Here is a 12693-nt window from a genome sequence, read left to right as displayed (position 1 = left end):
GAAAAAAAGAGTATATGCAAAAATACCTTAGTGTATTCTGGCTAATCATTTCATTACGGTATTTTAAAAAATAAAAATACTAATATTTGTTTAGTGCTCTGAGTATATTTAAATGAGATTTGGCTTCAAGGCTGTTGAGAATTCTCTGAAACTGCTGGTGCGCAAGTTTTCTCTGGAGTGGAGCTCTAAGAATTCTGATTCACTGTAAGGATGGCTTGCTTTCTCTTAGGTCTGATCCCAGGACCTAATGTGACTTCTGGTAGGCTGAGTGTTTTCTAGTGGTCCTAAATTAGACTCAGGTTGCCAGAAATTCTTTAGATGTCATTTAGGGATGTCTTGTGACCTAACAGGAAGGAACTGCTGTGTGTATCTCCACACAGCGATAGACAGTGGGAAGTGATGAGACTAATCTCAGAATGTGGTGATGAGCGAATGAGTCTGCATTAACGTACTGTTGATTAAACTGATAAACTTTGGCTAATGTCTCTGAGGCTGAGGATCTCTTGAACCTCTTACCTGAACAAAGGGGCTATTGCAGTTGTATACTTAACAATCAGTGACTCTCTGGCATAGTTGAATATGCTTTAATGATGACTTGCTTGTTTTAAAGGACTATAGTTTTTCTAGCACTTTCCAATTTTCTTTTTAGTTTTCCATTTTGTTTTTATTTCAACACAATATAAACTCAAATGCAAATATTTGTTAGTTTATATCTATTTGAATCCCAGAGGTTAGCTAATTATCCTTCTTTTAGCTGTCAAACTCGTAACGTGTGCCTGGTTTGTTATGTTTAATGTGCATTTTTTTCCCCTCTTAGGGTAGCATTGGGATGAGCAGGCATGGGCTTGCTAGCATGCCAGAAAATTTAATACTGATATTCACCATATAGTAACTCTCAACTTCAATTTCTTCATCGGTAAAACAGGGATAATAGTATTTACTTAATTAGGTTCTTGTGAGGATTAAGTGAGATAACATGTAAAGTGACAAGCTCAGATTATGGCATAAAGCTGCTATTCTGTTAATGTTAACAAAGAATATAGTGAGTAGATTGTGGAAGGAAACGCCATTTGGAATTAGAGACTATCATTGAGGGAAATGTTTTTTAAAGTATTAATTTGTAGATTCAGTAACATCTTGCCAAATTGAGGACTTAAACCCTTGGTGCAATGCATAGAGGTTAATTACTGTATTTGGTTGAAATGTGATAGATCTTATTAAGGTTTTTTTGAAAAGATTTATTATTTTATATAGGTAAACATACATGTATGTTGTTCAACAATCCCCAAATCTATGCTAATATAAAGTATAGTTGGCTTAGTCCTGGTCCAGAATTTTACACATCTGATTTGTTAGGGCTTATTGTGTATTGTAAAGAAATTAGAAAAGAATATTTAATCGAGACCATCCTGGCTAACACGGTGAAACCCCGTCTCTACTAAAAAAAATACAAAAACTAGCTGGGCGAGGTGGCGGGCGCCTGTAGTCCCAGCTACTCGGGAGGCTGAGGCAGGAGAATGGCGTAAACCCGGGAGGCGGAGCTTGCAGTGACCTGAGATCTGGCCACTGCACCCCAGCCTGGGTGACACAGCGAGACTCCATCTCAAAAAAAAAATAAAAAATAAAAAAAAAAAGAAATTTTAGGCCGGGCATGGTCGGTGGCTCATGCCTGTAATTCCAGCAATTTGGGAGGCCAAGGGTGGCGAATCATGAGGTCAAGAGATCGAGACCATCCTGCCCAACATGGTGAAAACCCGTCCTACTAAAAATACAAAAATTAGGGGGGGCATGGTGGTGGCGGGCACCTGTAGTCCAAAATACTCAGGAGGCTGAGGCGGGAGAATTCCTTGAACCCGGGGGATGGAGGTTGCAGTGAGCCAAGATCTCACCACTGCACTCTAGCCTGGGCGATGAGCAAAAACTGTCTCAAAAAAAAAAAAAAAAAAATTTTTTTTTTTTTTTTTTTTTTTTTTTTTTTTTTTTTTTTTTTTGAGACAGAGTCTTGCTCTGTCACCCAGGCTGGAGTGCAGTGGCCGGATCTCAGCTCACTGCAAGCTGCGCCTCCCGGGTTTACGCCATTCTCCTGCCTCAGCCTCCCGAGTAGCTGGGACTACAGGCGCCCGCCACCTCGCCCGGCTAGTTTTTGTATTTTTAGTAGAGACGGGGTTTCACCGTGTTAGCCAGGATGGGCTCGATCTCCTGACCTCGTGATCCGCCCGTCTCAGCCTCCCACAGTGCTGGGATTACAGGCGTGAGCCACCGCGCCCGGCAAAAAAATTTTTTTAAGAAATTTTAAACAAAAATACTTTATAGCCTTCATAAGTAACTTTTTTCTCTTGCATTGTCTCATGTGTATTTACTTATAGATAAAAATTTTAGCTATGAAAAAACTCGAAATTAAAAACTAACTCATGTGATGTTATTTTAGTAGCGATCTCCTTTCAGGAATAGTTTTCTTACCTTTGTTTATTTTGTTTCCTTAATTTTTCCAGGAGCTGACCAGTGCTTTGGTGCATCTAAAACTGCATCTTTTTATTCAGATCTTTACACTTGCATTCTTCCCAGCAACAATATGGCTTTTTCTTCAGCTTTTATCAATCACACCCATCAATGAATGGCTTTTAAAAGGGTATGTTTAAATCTTTAAAAGTGGGTCCACTTTTAATGGGGCATCTCTAGAGACATTATTGTTTCTATGGCAACTATATACAAAAGGGCTTATGTGTGCTATCTTAAAAGGAAGTAAAAACACATCTTTGTTTTCCTTTAAAACAATAGTATTTCATCAAGGAAGTTCATCAAATAATTAACAGAATCTTAAGATACACCCTCATGCTTCATCCTGAGGTTTTAGGATGAGCACTTTTCTGAGAATTTTAAAGAGTGGTCTTGGAAAAAAAATGAGAAGGACTAGCAGATGTAAGATCTGTATGCCAGTCAATTGGATGTCAATTAATTAGAAAATAGCGGAGTATAAGGTGTGTTTTAGAAATGTATAAGAAAGAAAAAAATACCTATATATGGGACAAACGTTACCTTTTCATTGTTTTATGTTTGATATAATAGTTGAACTTAGAGCCTGAAGATTGAATTCTGACCATATCCCTAACATACTATGTGACTTTGAGCAAAGTTTTTAATTAGTTTTTAATGTCAATTTCCCTATCTAGAAAGGAGGGTAATCATACTTTTACTGCTTATTTACCAATGATGTTGGGGATATCAATTGAAATTACTTATTCATTGATTCAAGTTATTTATTTAGCTTCTACTTTGTTTCAGAAGTTATTATAAATATTGGAGAAACAACAGTGAAATGTCCATTAGTTTTGCATGTTGGGGAGTCTCAGGGGGTGTGGTATCAATAAACAAGTAAGTAGATGAGCAAGATAGAGATAAATGATGTGAAAAGAACAAAACAGTGAGATAATGTGAAAGTGGTTGGGTGAGCAGGCTGGTGATTAATTTAGATTTCAGAGTTCTGGGGGCAGAATGTTCTAGGGAAAGGAAACAGAATGTACAAAGGCTGTAGGGCAGGATCAAGCCTGTTGTGTTTTCCAGTCAGTAAAACAGCCAGGAAGGCCAGAGCCTGGTGATGTAGAGGAAAAATACCATGTCCTAGCAGTAGAAAAGTAGGCAGGAGTGCGCTATGTAGAGCCTTATAGGCCATAGGATAGCATTAGAATTTTATTCTGAGTGCTACAGGAAGCTATTGGAGGGATTGGAATGAGGGAGTGATGTGGTCTGATTTATGTTTGCAAATGATTCTTCTGATTGCTATGTGGAAAAGAGATAGTAGAGGGGCCTGAGAGAAATCAACTCAGAGAGTAGTGGTGAGGTAGCAGTTCAATAGAGAGAAATGAATGTGTGCCAGATAGATTTTACAGTAGTGCTTTCATTGGTGATGGATAAGGAGGATATAGAAGGAGGACAGAGGAACCAAGGTTTTAGGTTTGAACCACTGGGTAGTTGTTAGCATCCTTTACTTAAGAGGGGAAAACTAGGTTAGGAGGCATGGTGGAAATCAAGAGTGCCATTTTGGCCAGATTTAGTTTGAGAGAATGACCATCAAATTTCACCAAAAAGTGTAAAATGCCACATAAATGTGATGACATCATTTTAGAGCAACAATGTATTATGCATATCAATAACCAACAGCTACTGAATATCTACCATGTGTAGGCCACTCAAGGAATACAAAGATATTTACTCATTTTTGTTGTCTTCTGGGAACTTCCAACCTAGTTGGTTATATAGGATATATATATATATATATGTATATACACACCTCCTAGTAATCACCAAAATGTGACACCATGTGATTTTTCAGATGAGTGGTGTAATCAGTTAAAGAATAAGCAGTTCAGCAAAGGTTGGGTACTCTTAGAGATTTCAAAAATGAGGCATTAATGAGATACAAAGATAAAATGTTTCCATAGGGTTGGCTTGCAGAAGGCCTGAATTACTGGGCTGAGGAGTTTGCATTTGAAGCTATAGATGATGGAGAGAGAGCTGTTGAAAATGCTAAACAAGCAAATAACAACATGTTTAAAAGTGGCTATGAAGGAAGATTAATTGGACAGCTTGCAATCTCAATATGCTAAATAAAACAAACAATTCTGACTTCGAGATGTTGAACTTAAAGGAATATACACTTACCGTAATTCACTTAGAGAAAGCTCTTCCTGGCTTAGTGTTTTTTCCCTTCCCCTCCCTAATTTATTGGGGAGTTATACATGATATAAATGATGAATTGATGGGTGCTGACGAGTTGATGGGTGCAGCACACCAACATGGCATAAGTATACATATGTAACAAACCTGCACGTTATGCACATGTACCCTAGAACTTAAAGTATAATAATAAAAAAAAAAAAAAAGTAAGTACATACTTAGTATATTAACTTGAAGGGGTTGCAGAATCATGTTTAAGTTGTTGAAATAAAGATATTCTGAGCACATACTCCTTACCTTGCATAGTAAAGGGACAGAATGAGGTAGAGGGAACATTGAACAGGCCTTTTGTAAGTGTCCAGATTGGCTGAGAAGCATCTGGACAGGGATGATGGTGGCAGTAGTCATGGAGGAAACTGGAAAGTTAGTTGTGACAGATTGATTTTTTTTTTTTTTTTTTGAGACAGAGTCTCACTCTGTTGCCAGGCTGGAGTGCAGTGGCGTGATCTCGGTTCACTGCAACCTCTGCCTCCTGGATTCAAGTGATTCTCCTGCCTCAGCCTCCTGAGTAGCTGGGATTACAGGTGCCTGCCACCATGCCCGGCTAATTTTTGTATTTTTAGTAGAGACAGGGTTTCACCCTGTTGACCAGGATGGTTTCAATCTCTTCACCTCATGATCTGCCCGCCTCGGCCTCCCAAAGTGCTGGGATTAAAGGTGTGAGCCACCGTGCCCAGCCACAGATTGATTTTTGAGGAGCAAGTGGAGTCACATATAACTTCAAAGTTTCAAACTGGATCATTAGGGAAAAAAACTGGTCCCATTGACCAAAAGTATATGTAAATTCAGAGGGGAAGTTTATTTTTTAGAAAATATGTGAATTCATTCTGGAGATCTGTTGTATAGCATGGTGACTGTAGTTAATAACATATACTAGAAAATTGCCAAGAGAGTAGATGTATATGTTAATTAGTTTGATTGTGGTAATAATTTCGCAGTGTATACCTATGTCAAAACATCATGTTGTATGCCATAAATTTTTATAATATTTGCTTGTCAATTATACCTCAATAAACTTGGAAAACAAATATATAAATACAACATTAGACATGCTTATTTTAAAGTGGCAGTCATAGGCAGCTACAAATTTGGGAATTGTAGTTAGGGCTAAAAAAAAAAAAAAACCACCAGAATGACTGGTTTAAAAGACAGAAGCTAAATTTGAATGAACTACAACAGTAACCATGAAAATATTAGAGTGCCCTGAGAAGAAGGTAAGCAGAATGAATATGAGGAAAAAGATACCAGATTTGGTGATTTGGAGATTACTGGTTACTTTAAGGTTAGTATTACTATTAGAGGGGGAAGAAGTCTCCTTTCGGAGAAGTAAAGAGAGAATGGGCCGTGGGGCCATGGAGGCAGGCAGTCTTTAAAGGTCAAAAGTGAGTCACAATGAGAAAAGTGGGATTGTATCTTGAGGAGGCAGCACCACTCATTTCACTCATTTTGCTGTTAGTTATCTACATTTGTGCATTGACTCTTCTGCCTCCTTGAAGGCAGGAATAATGTTTTAATTTCTTTTTAAAAATTCTTTCCTGTTGGATTTTACCCATAGAAGATATGTGTATTCAGTATATAGTTGGCAAATTTTGTCTTTTATTTATTTATTTTTGAGATGGCATCTCGCTCTGCTGCCCAGCTGGAGTGCAGTGGCGCGATCTTGGCTCACTGCAACCTCCGCCTCCTGGGTTCAAGCAAAATTTTTGTCTTTTTATTATGAGAATTCTGCTTTTTTGCACATAGAAGGGAAGGGGCCGGAAGAGGAGGGATGAAAAAGCTAGAAAGATTGAAAATGCGTGAGAGGATCTGTCCTAGTATTGGGGGTAGGGGAGACAGAAGGCAGAGAGGCTGAGGTGGGAGGCCTAGATAAGTCTTTGACCCATAAAAGTTTTACCCCAGATAGGTGGCTTTGTGAGTTTGGAAAGTTACTTAACTTCTTTCTTCACTTCAGTTTTCTGTAAAATGGGAATAATAATAACAACTTATCTTAAATATAACTTTTGAGGAATAAATGAGATAGTAAGTAAAGTGTTTAGAATAGTGTCTACTACAAATGGTAAATGCTCAGTATTAGTGACGATGATAGTAGACTCTAAGGAAGACTCAGAAATTGGGAATTCATAATAGGGCAGACCACTCTAGTAGCTCTTGGTAAAACAGATCTGGAAAGAAGACCATATTGAATGGAACTGAGTTGGAAATTCCAGTTTTCTTATGCTTCAATCAAAATGAGTTTAAACATTATTTTTTGTATTTCGGACCTAATGTAAATCTATTGCAAAAATTTTAGATAATATATTCTTACAAAAATGAATAAAAATATAGTTGACCCTTGAACACTGTGAAGCTTAGAGGTGCCAACCCCCATGCAGTTGAAAATCCACATATAACTTTTGACTCCCCAAAAACTTAACTACTAGTAGCCTAACCATTGACTGGAAGCCTTACCTATAATATAAAGAGTCAATTAACATATACTTTATATATTACATGTATTACATATTCTTACAATTAAGCTATAGAAAAGAAACATATTAAGAAAATTATAAGGAAGAAAAAATATATTTACTATTCATTAAGTAGAAATGGATCATTATATAGGCCTTCATTTTTGTCATCTTCACATTGAGTAGGCTGAAGAAGAGGAAGAAGTCTTGCTGTCTCAGTCGTAGCAGAGGCAGAAGAAATTCTTGTATAAGTGGGGCCCTCACAGTTCAAATCCATGTTGTTAAATGGTCAACTGTAACCTTTAATCATACCCATTCAAAGTCTAAGTCAGATACTCTGTGTCCTCTATGTCCTGTGTGAACTTTCCACTTAGGCCAGATACCTGTTCTCCCCAGAAGATATATTCTATGTGAATTTTGAGTAATTAAAAAAATTTATAGTACTTAAGTTTATTACTCATAGTTTCATTTGCTTGTTATGCAATTTATTTTCTGTCCTAAACTAAGAAAATAGACCTGTCATGATCTTGGGTGTGTGCACTTAATTTAATAAAAACCAAATTGAGAATAGATACTAGAATTTACTACAGAGTCTGAATGCAAGAAGTATATGATTGTGTCATGCCTGTTTCTGTAATGTTATTACAACATTAAAATGTCTTTTATGAGATGAAGGTTTGAAAACTACTCTTCTATAGAAAGAAATCCAAAGATACAAGCTTGTGTCTTGTCAAGTATTTTGAACTTTGGAAGTGGTTTTGAAGATTTAGAGACTTCCTACAAACAAAATGTAGGGAAACTATTTTTCACTTTACCTAAAAATAACCTAAGACTACATACACTTACCAAATGATTAGCTATTTTGGTTATCTTTCAATGACTGCACTCACTATACCTTGACTGCTTTTTGAATTGTGTAATAAGAGATTAAATAGCTTAAAATAGACTCACTCAAGCCTGTGGAATAGCATAAGAGATTAGAACCCATACATTTGCAGCACCTTGTAAGCCGTATTGCCTTGTGCAGACTTGTCTAAATTCAACAGGGCATGTGCATCAATAAATATGCCCTTATTTTCATTTGCTCAGCCTTGCTATTTTAGAATGAATGTGGTGATAGCTGTCTATGATTTAAAAAATTATTTATAGTTGGATTTTATTTTATTTTTCAGTTTGCAGACAGTAGGTTGCATGCCTCCGCCTGTGTCTTCTGCAGTGATTTTAACCAAGGCAGTTGGTGGAAATGAGGTGAGTCATGGGGCTACCTTATTTAAACATAAGTGCATGCTGTGCTTTTATTTCAAAATTGTACCATAGTTTTGAACATGAAGGGTTGATGTTGCAGAAAACTCCTAGCCATAACAGCTTGTGAAAGAAGAAGGTGTACTCACATACTAGCGTGATGCTAAAATTGATCATGATGGATGGAATTTAGGATTTCAAAGAGAAGAGCAAGGGAAATGAGTGAAATAGAGATAGTGATTTTTCTTCTACCTCAGTGGAAATTGGGAGACCAAGGACAGAGAAGACCTGGGAAAGGCATTTTTCATCCAAGATTCACAGCCTGAGGACATCCAGTATGGCTATTCCTTATTTCCAAAAAAATTGTTAACAAACTAAATTGATGGGGAAAAGTTCAATATGTTTAATGACAAGTGAAGATGATATAAAAAGAAGAAATTAGGCTAGGTTTATTAGATGAATTCAAAGAGATTATTCAACTGCTAGGGGACTATGGCACAATAATTGTATTTGTATATTGGGGTAGCAATTGTCCAATGCAGAAGCTACTTATAGGGGGTTCTTCCCTGGTTGAAAGGCCCTATGACTTTATACCGGGGGACATTCATTTGTGATAGCTTATTTCTCCTTTTCTACTTATATTCTCTTATTCAGAAAAAAGATGCTATTGAAAGAGGGAAGATAATGGGTTTCCCTTCAGTTCATTCTTAGGATTCTGCTTTCAACATCGATTTTCATTTTCATCCACTTTCTGTTTTCCAAAATTATTGAGTACCTGCTATATTGAAAACAGGTTTATGGAAGTATCATTGACATATAACAAACTGTATAAACATAAACAGTTTAATGCTTTGACATATGTGTATACTTGTGAAACCACCAACACAATGAAGATAGTGAACATATCCATATCCATATATACACCCTCAAAGAGTTTCCTGAGTCCCATTGACATTCCTTCCTTCTGCCCTTCTCAACACCGCTCTTCCCCAGGTAACCACTGATCTGCTCTCTGTCACTGTAGATTAGTTTGCGTTTTTTAGAGTTTTATGCGATGGAATTATACAGTTTGTGCTCTTTTTTAAAAAAATCTTTTCTAGCTTCTTTTACTAAGCGTACATATTTTGTAATTCATCTATGTTGTATTCATTAATAATTCAGTACCTTTTTTGCTGAGGAGTATTTTGTATAGATATGCTACAAATTGTTGTTGCATTCACCTGTTGATGGAAATTTGGGCAGTTTCTAATTTTTGGCTATGAGCATTCCTGTAGAAATCTTAAGTTTATATATAATATACCCGCATTTCCTTGGAAATACCTAGGAGTGGAATGGGTATATCATCTGGTAGGTGTAAGTTTTAGTACCTTTTAATCAAGGAAGAATCATCTATAAATAGTTATAAGCCTCCTATAAATAGCTTCTGATGTAGACCATTTCTCTCAATATACAAGCACTCTTCTTTTACTACATATGTATGTTTAACTTTTAAATAAATTACCAAACTATTTTTTAAAGTGGTCATACAGTTTTACATTCCAACCAGTAGCGAATGAGAGTTCCAGTGTTCTACATCCTAGTCAACGTTTGGTTCTGTATTTTCAGTCTTTTTAATTTTTGCCATTCTAATATGGTGTAATGATATCTCATTGTGGTTCTAATTTAATTTGTATTCCCAGTGATATTGAGTATCTTTTCATGTGTTGATTTGCTATTCATATGTCTTCTTTAGTGAAATGTCTATTAACTCTCTTGCTCATTTTTTTAAAAATTGGGTGGTTTGTTTACTTATTGATGAGCATTAAGAGTTCTATATATTCTGGATATATCTCTTTCATCAGATATTTGCTTTGTCAATATTTTTTCCTAGTCTGTGACTTGTCTTATTATTTTTCACCAGTGTCTTTTGAAGAGCAGGATGGTAGTGGAGACAGTAAAGGTGATTGGATTCTGGGTGTATTTGGTACAGGATATGCTGATGAATTAGATGTGGGGTGTGAGAGAAAAAGAGGGATCAAGAATGACTTTAAGGTTTTTGGTCGAGCAACTGAAAGGATGAGGTTGCTGTTGCTATGTGAGAACAGGTTTGGGGAGTATTAGCCTACAGAGGCTAGGCTATTCTGGGATCACTAAGAACTCCAAAATCTCAGTGGTTAAAATACACATTTATTTCTTGTTTGTGGTACATGTCCCATGTGGGTCAATGGGAAGGTCTTTTGCCATCCCCAAAGATGCCAGATTGATTGGAAGCTCTACTGTCTTGTAGGTCTACCCCCTGGATGGAACACACAACATTTTCACTTGCCACAGCAGAGAGTAAGATTGGAGAACCATAAATAGGTTTTTCACTGCCCAGGTTGACAGTGATACATGGCACTTTGCTCACATTAAATTGGCCAGAATAAGTCATAAGGCCTTACCATGTGTCGTCATTTATGTGTGCTGAAGGAGAAGGGAACTGACTTTAGTGAATACTTGTAATGTCAGCTATATAGGTAAAGATCAAGAGTTTGGTTTTTTGATGTACTAAGATGTCTATTATATATCCAAGTGGAAATGCTAATGAAGAATTAGAGATATTAGAATTAGTAGTTTAGGAAGTGGTCTAAACTAGAGATATAAATTAGGGAATCATCAGTGGATAAATGTATTTAAAGCCAAAATTGGATGAAATTTTTTGGGGAGAGAGCATAGATATAAAAGAGAAGAGGTTCAAGGACTGAGCCCTGGATCACTCCAACATTAAGAGGTCAAGGGAATGAGGAATAACCAACAAAGACAACAGAGAAAGCAGCAGTAATGAGAACAGGAAAAACAGGGGAGCATTGTGTCAGGGAAGCCAGGTGTCCTGAAAGCCATGTGAAAAAGTGTTTGAGGAGGGTCTGGTTCACTGTGTAAAATAATGCTGATATAAGTTGTGTAAGGTAAATTCTGAAGATTAGCCACTGAATCATGCTACATGGAGTAATTGGCAGCCTGACCAGAGTGGTTTTGGTGGAGCATTGAAATAAAAGCTTATTTGGAGTGGGCTCAAGAAAAAAGTGGGAAGAGCAGAATTAGAGATAGAAGTAGAGTCAACTGTTTTGAGGTTCTCTGTGATGAAAGGGAAAAGGGAAATGAGGTTGTATTTAGAGGGGATGTGGGGTAGAAATTTTTTTGATGTAGAAATAACAGCATGTATGTACCATGATGAGAATGCTACACTAGAGAGGAAACTGTTGATGTAAGAGAGAGTGTGTATGCTGGAGTAATATATTTGATCAAATGAGAAAGAATGGTATTGAGTTGTATGACTGTCAGTGGACCTTGGGCTGTTTATTTATAATAACAGAAGTGAAGGCAGAGTGTGTGGATATGGATGTGTGTAGCTGGGCAGAAGGGGTATACTTGGTCTTTTTTAATGGTTTTTATTTTCTTAGTGAGGTTGGAAGCAAGATCAACAACTGAGAGTGATAATGAGGTAGGTAGTATTGATGTTTCAAAAGGGAGGAGAAGGTGTGCAATTGCCATCTAGATGAGGAAAGTGAGTTAACTTGAGGGTATGGCAGGACAGCTAGGCTGGACTGAGGAGCCAGCTGAGATGCGTAGACATGCATTGAAAGTGAAGCTAGGCATTGTGGTTGCGTGTTTTCTCAAAGCCACATTTAGCTTCTTAGTGTGGGAATGAAATTAGCAGATAGCTGGATTTAACCAAAGATTTCATTATGTCAGGTAGTTTTTACTATTTGCCATATAATTAGTGAGATAGAGGAGGTATAGGAGTTTTAGACTAGTATGCTCTGTGGTTTTCTTTCTGTTGTGATTAGAGATAAATGTGATTTGTCTAATGGTGATTCCCTTAAGAGGTATGCAGGCTATATTGATTTTAGAGACTAAAAACCTTTTTGTTCTCAACTTTTGGCCAAAGTTCACATTTCATCCATATCCTTGACAGTAACGTAGCATTAGATTCTTCTAAAGTCTACTTACATGTTTATTCCCTCAACAGATAAATTGTTTACATTAATGTTCCACGTTAATAATGTGGAATTTAGAAATATCTCCTTTATTTTCTAAAAGTGTTAGTCTATTTCTTTAAATGTTTATATTGTGTAGTTTCATGATTATCAAGCATTTTTGTAGACCAGGGTTTAAGATATAATTTTTCATAAATCTTGAATATCAAGCTTCAGAAATGAAGTTTGCAGAGTCTAGTTTGGTCCTATCTTCTGATATGAAATGAGTAGACTATTTCATATTTTCACCAGATTGTAGGAGAAAATGATCTGCA

At 36.8% G+C, this 12693-nt stretch overlaps 1 protein-coding gene across 6 annotated transcripts in view; it reads left to right on the top strand.

Annotated features, from left to right (window-relative positions):
* SLC10A7 (solute carrier family 10 member 7) overlaps positions 1 to 12693 on the top strand; it is a 261442-nt gene that overhangs the window by 9968 nt on the left and 238781 nt on the right. For 5 of the 6 annotated variants that reach the window (XM_010361375.2, XM_010361368.2, XM_030922599.1 and 2 more), the window contains exons 3-4: positions 2493 to 2629; positions 8354 to 8429. In XM_010361375.2, the coding sequence (XP_010359677.1) occupies positions 2493 to 2629; positions 8354 to 8429 (213 nt within the window). The remainder of the gene's footprint in view (positions 1 to 2492; positions 2630 to 8353; positions 8430 to 12693) is intronic. The other variant, XM_030922612.1, reaches the window with a different exon arrangement.

The sequence above is a fragment of the Rhinopithecus roxellana genome, chromosome 2, assembly GCF_007565055.1.
Source record: "Rhinopithecus roxellana isolate Shanxi Qingling chromosome 2, ASM756505v1, whole genome shotgun sequence".
Lineage (NCBI taxonomy): Eukaryota > Metazoa > Chordata > Mammalia > Primates > Cercopithecidae > Rhinopithecus > Rhinopithecus roxellana.
Note: the sequence above shows the minus strand (reverse complement) of the source record. Positions and strands in the feature narration are given on the sequence as shown.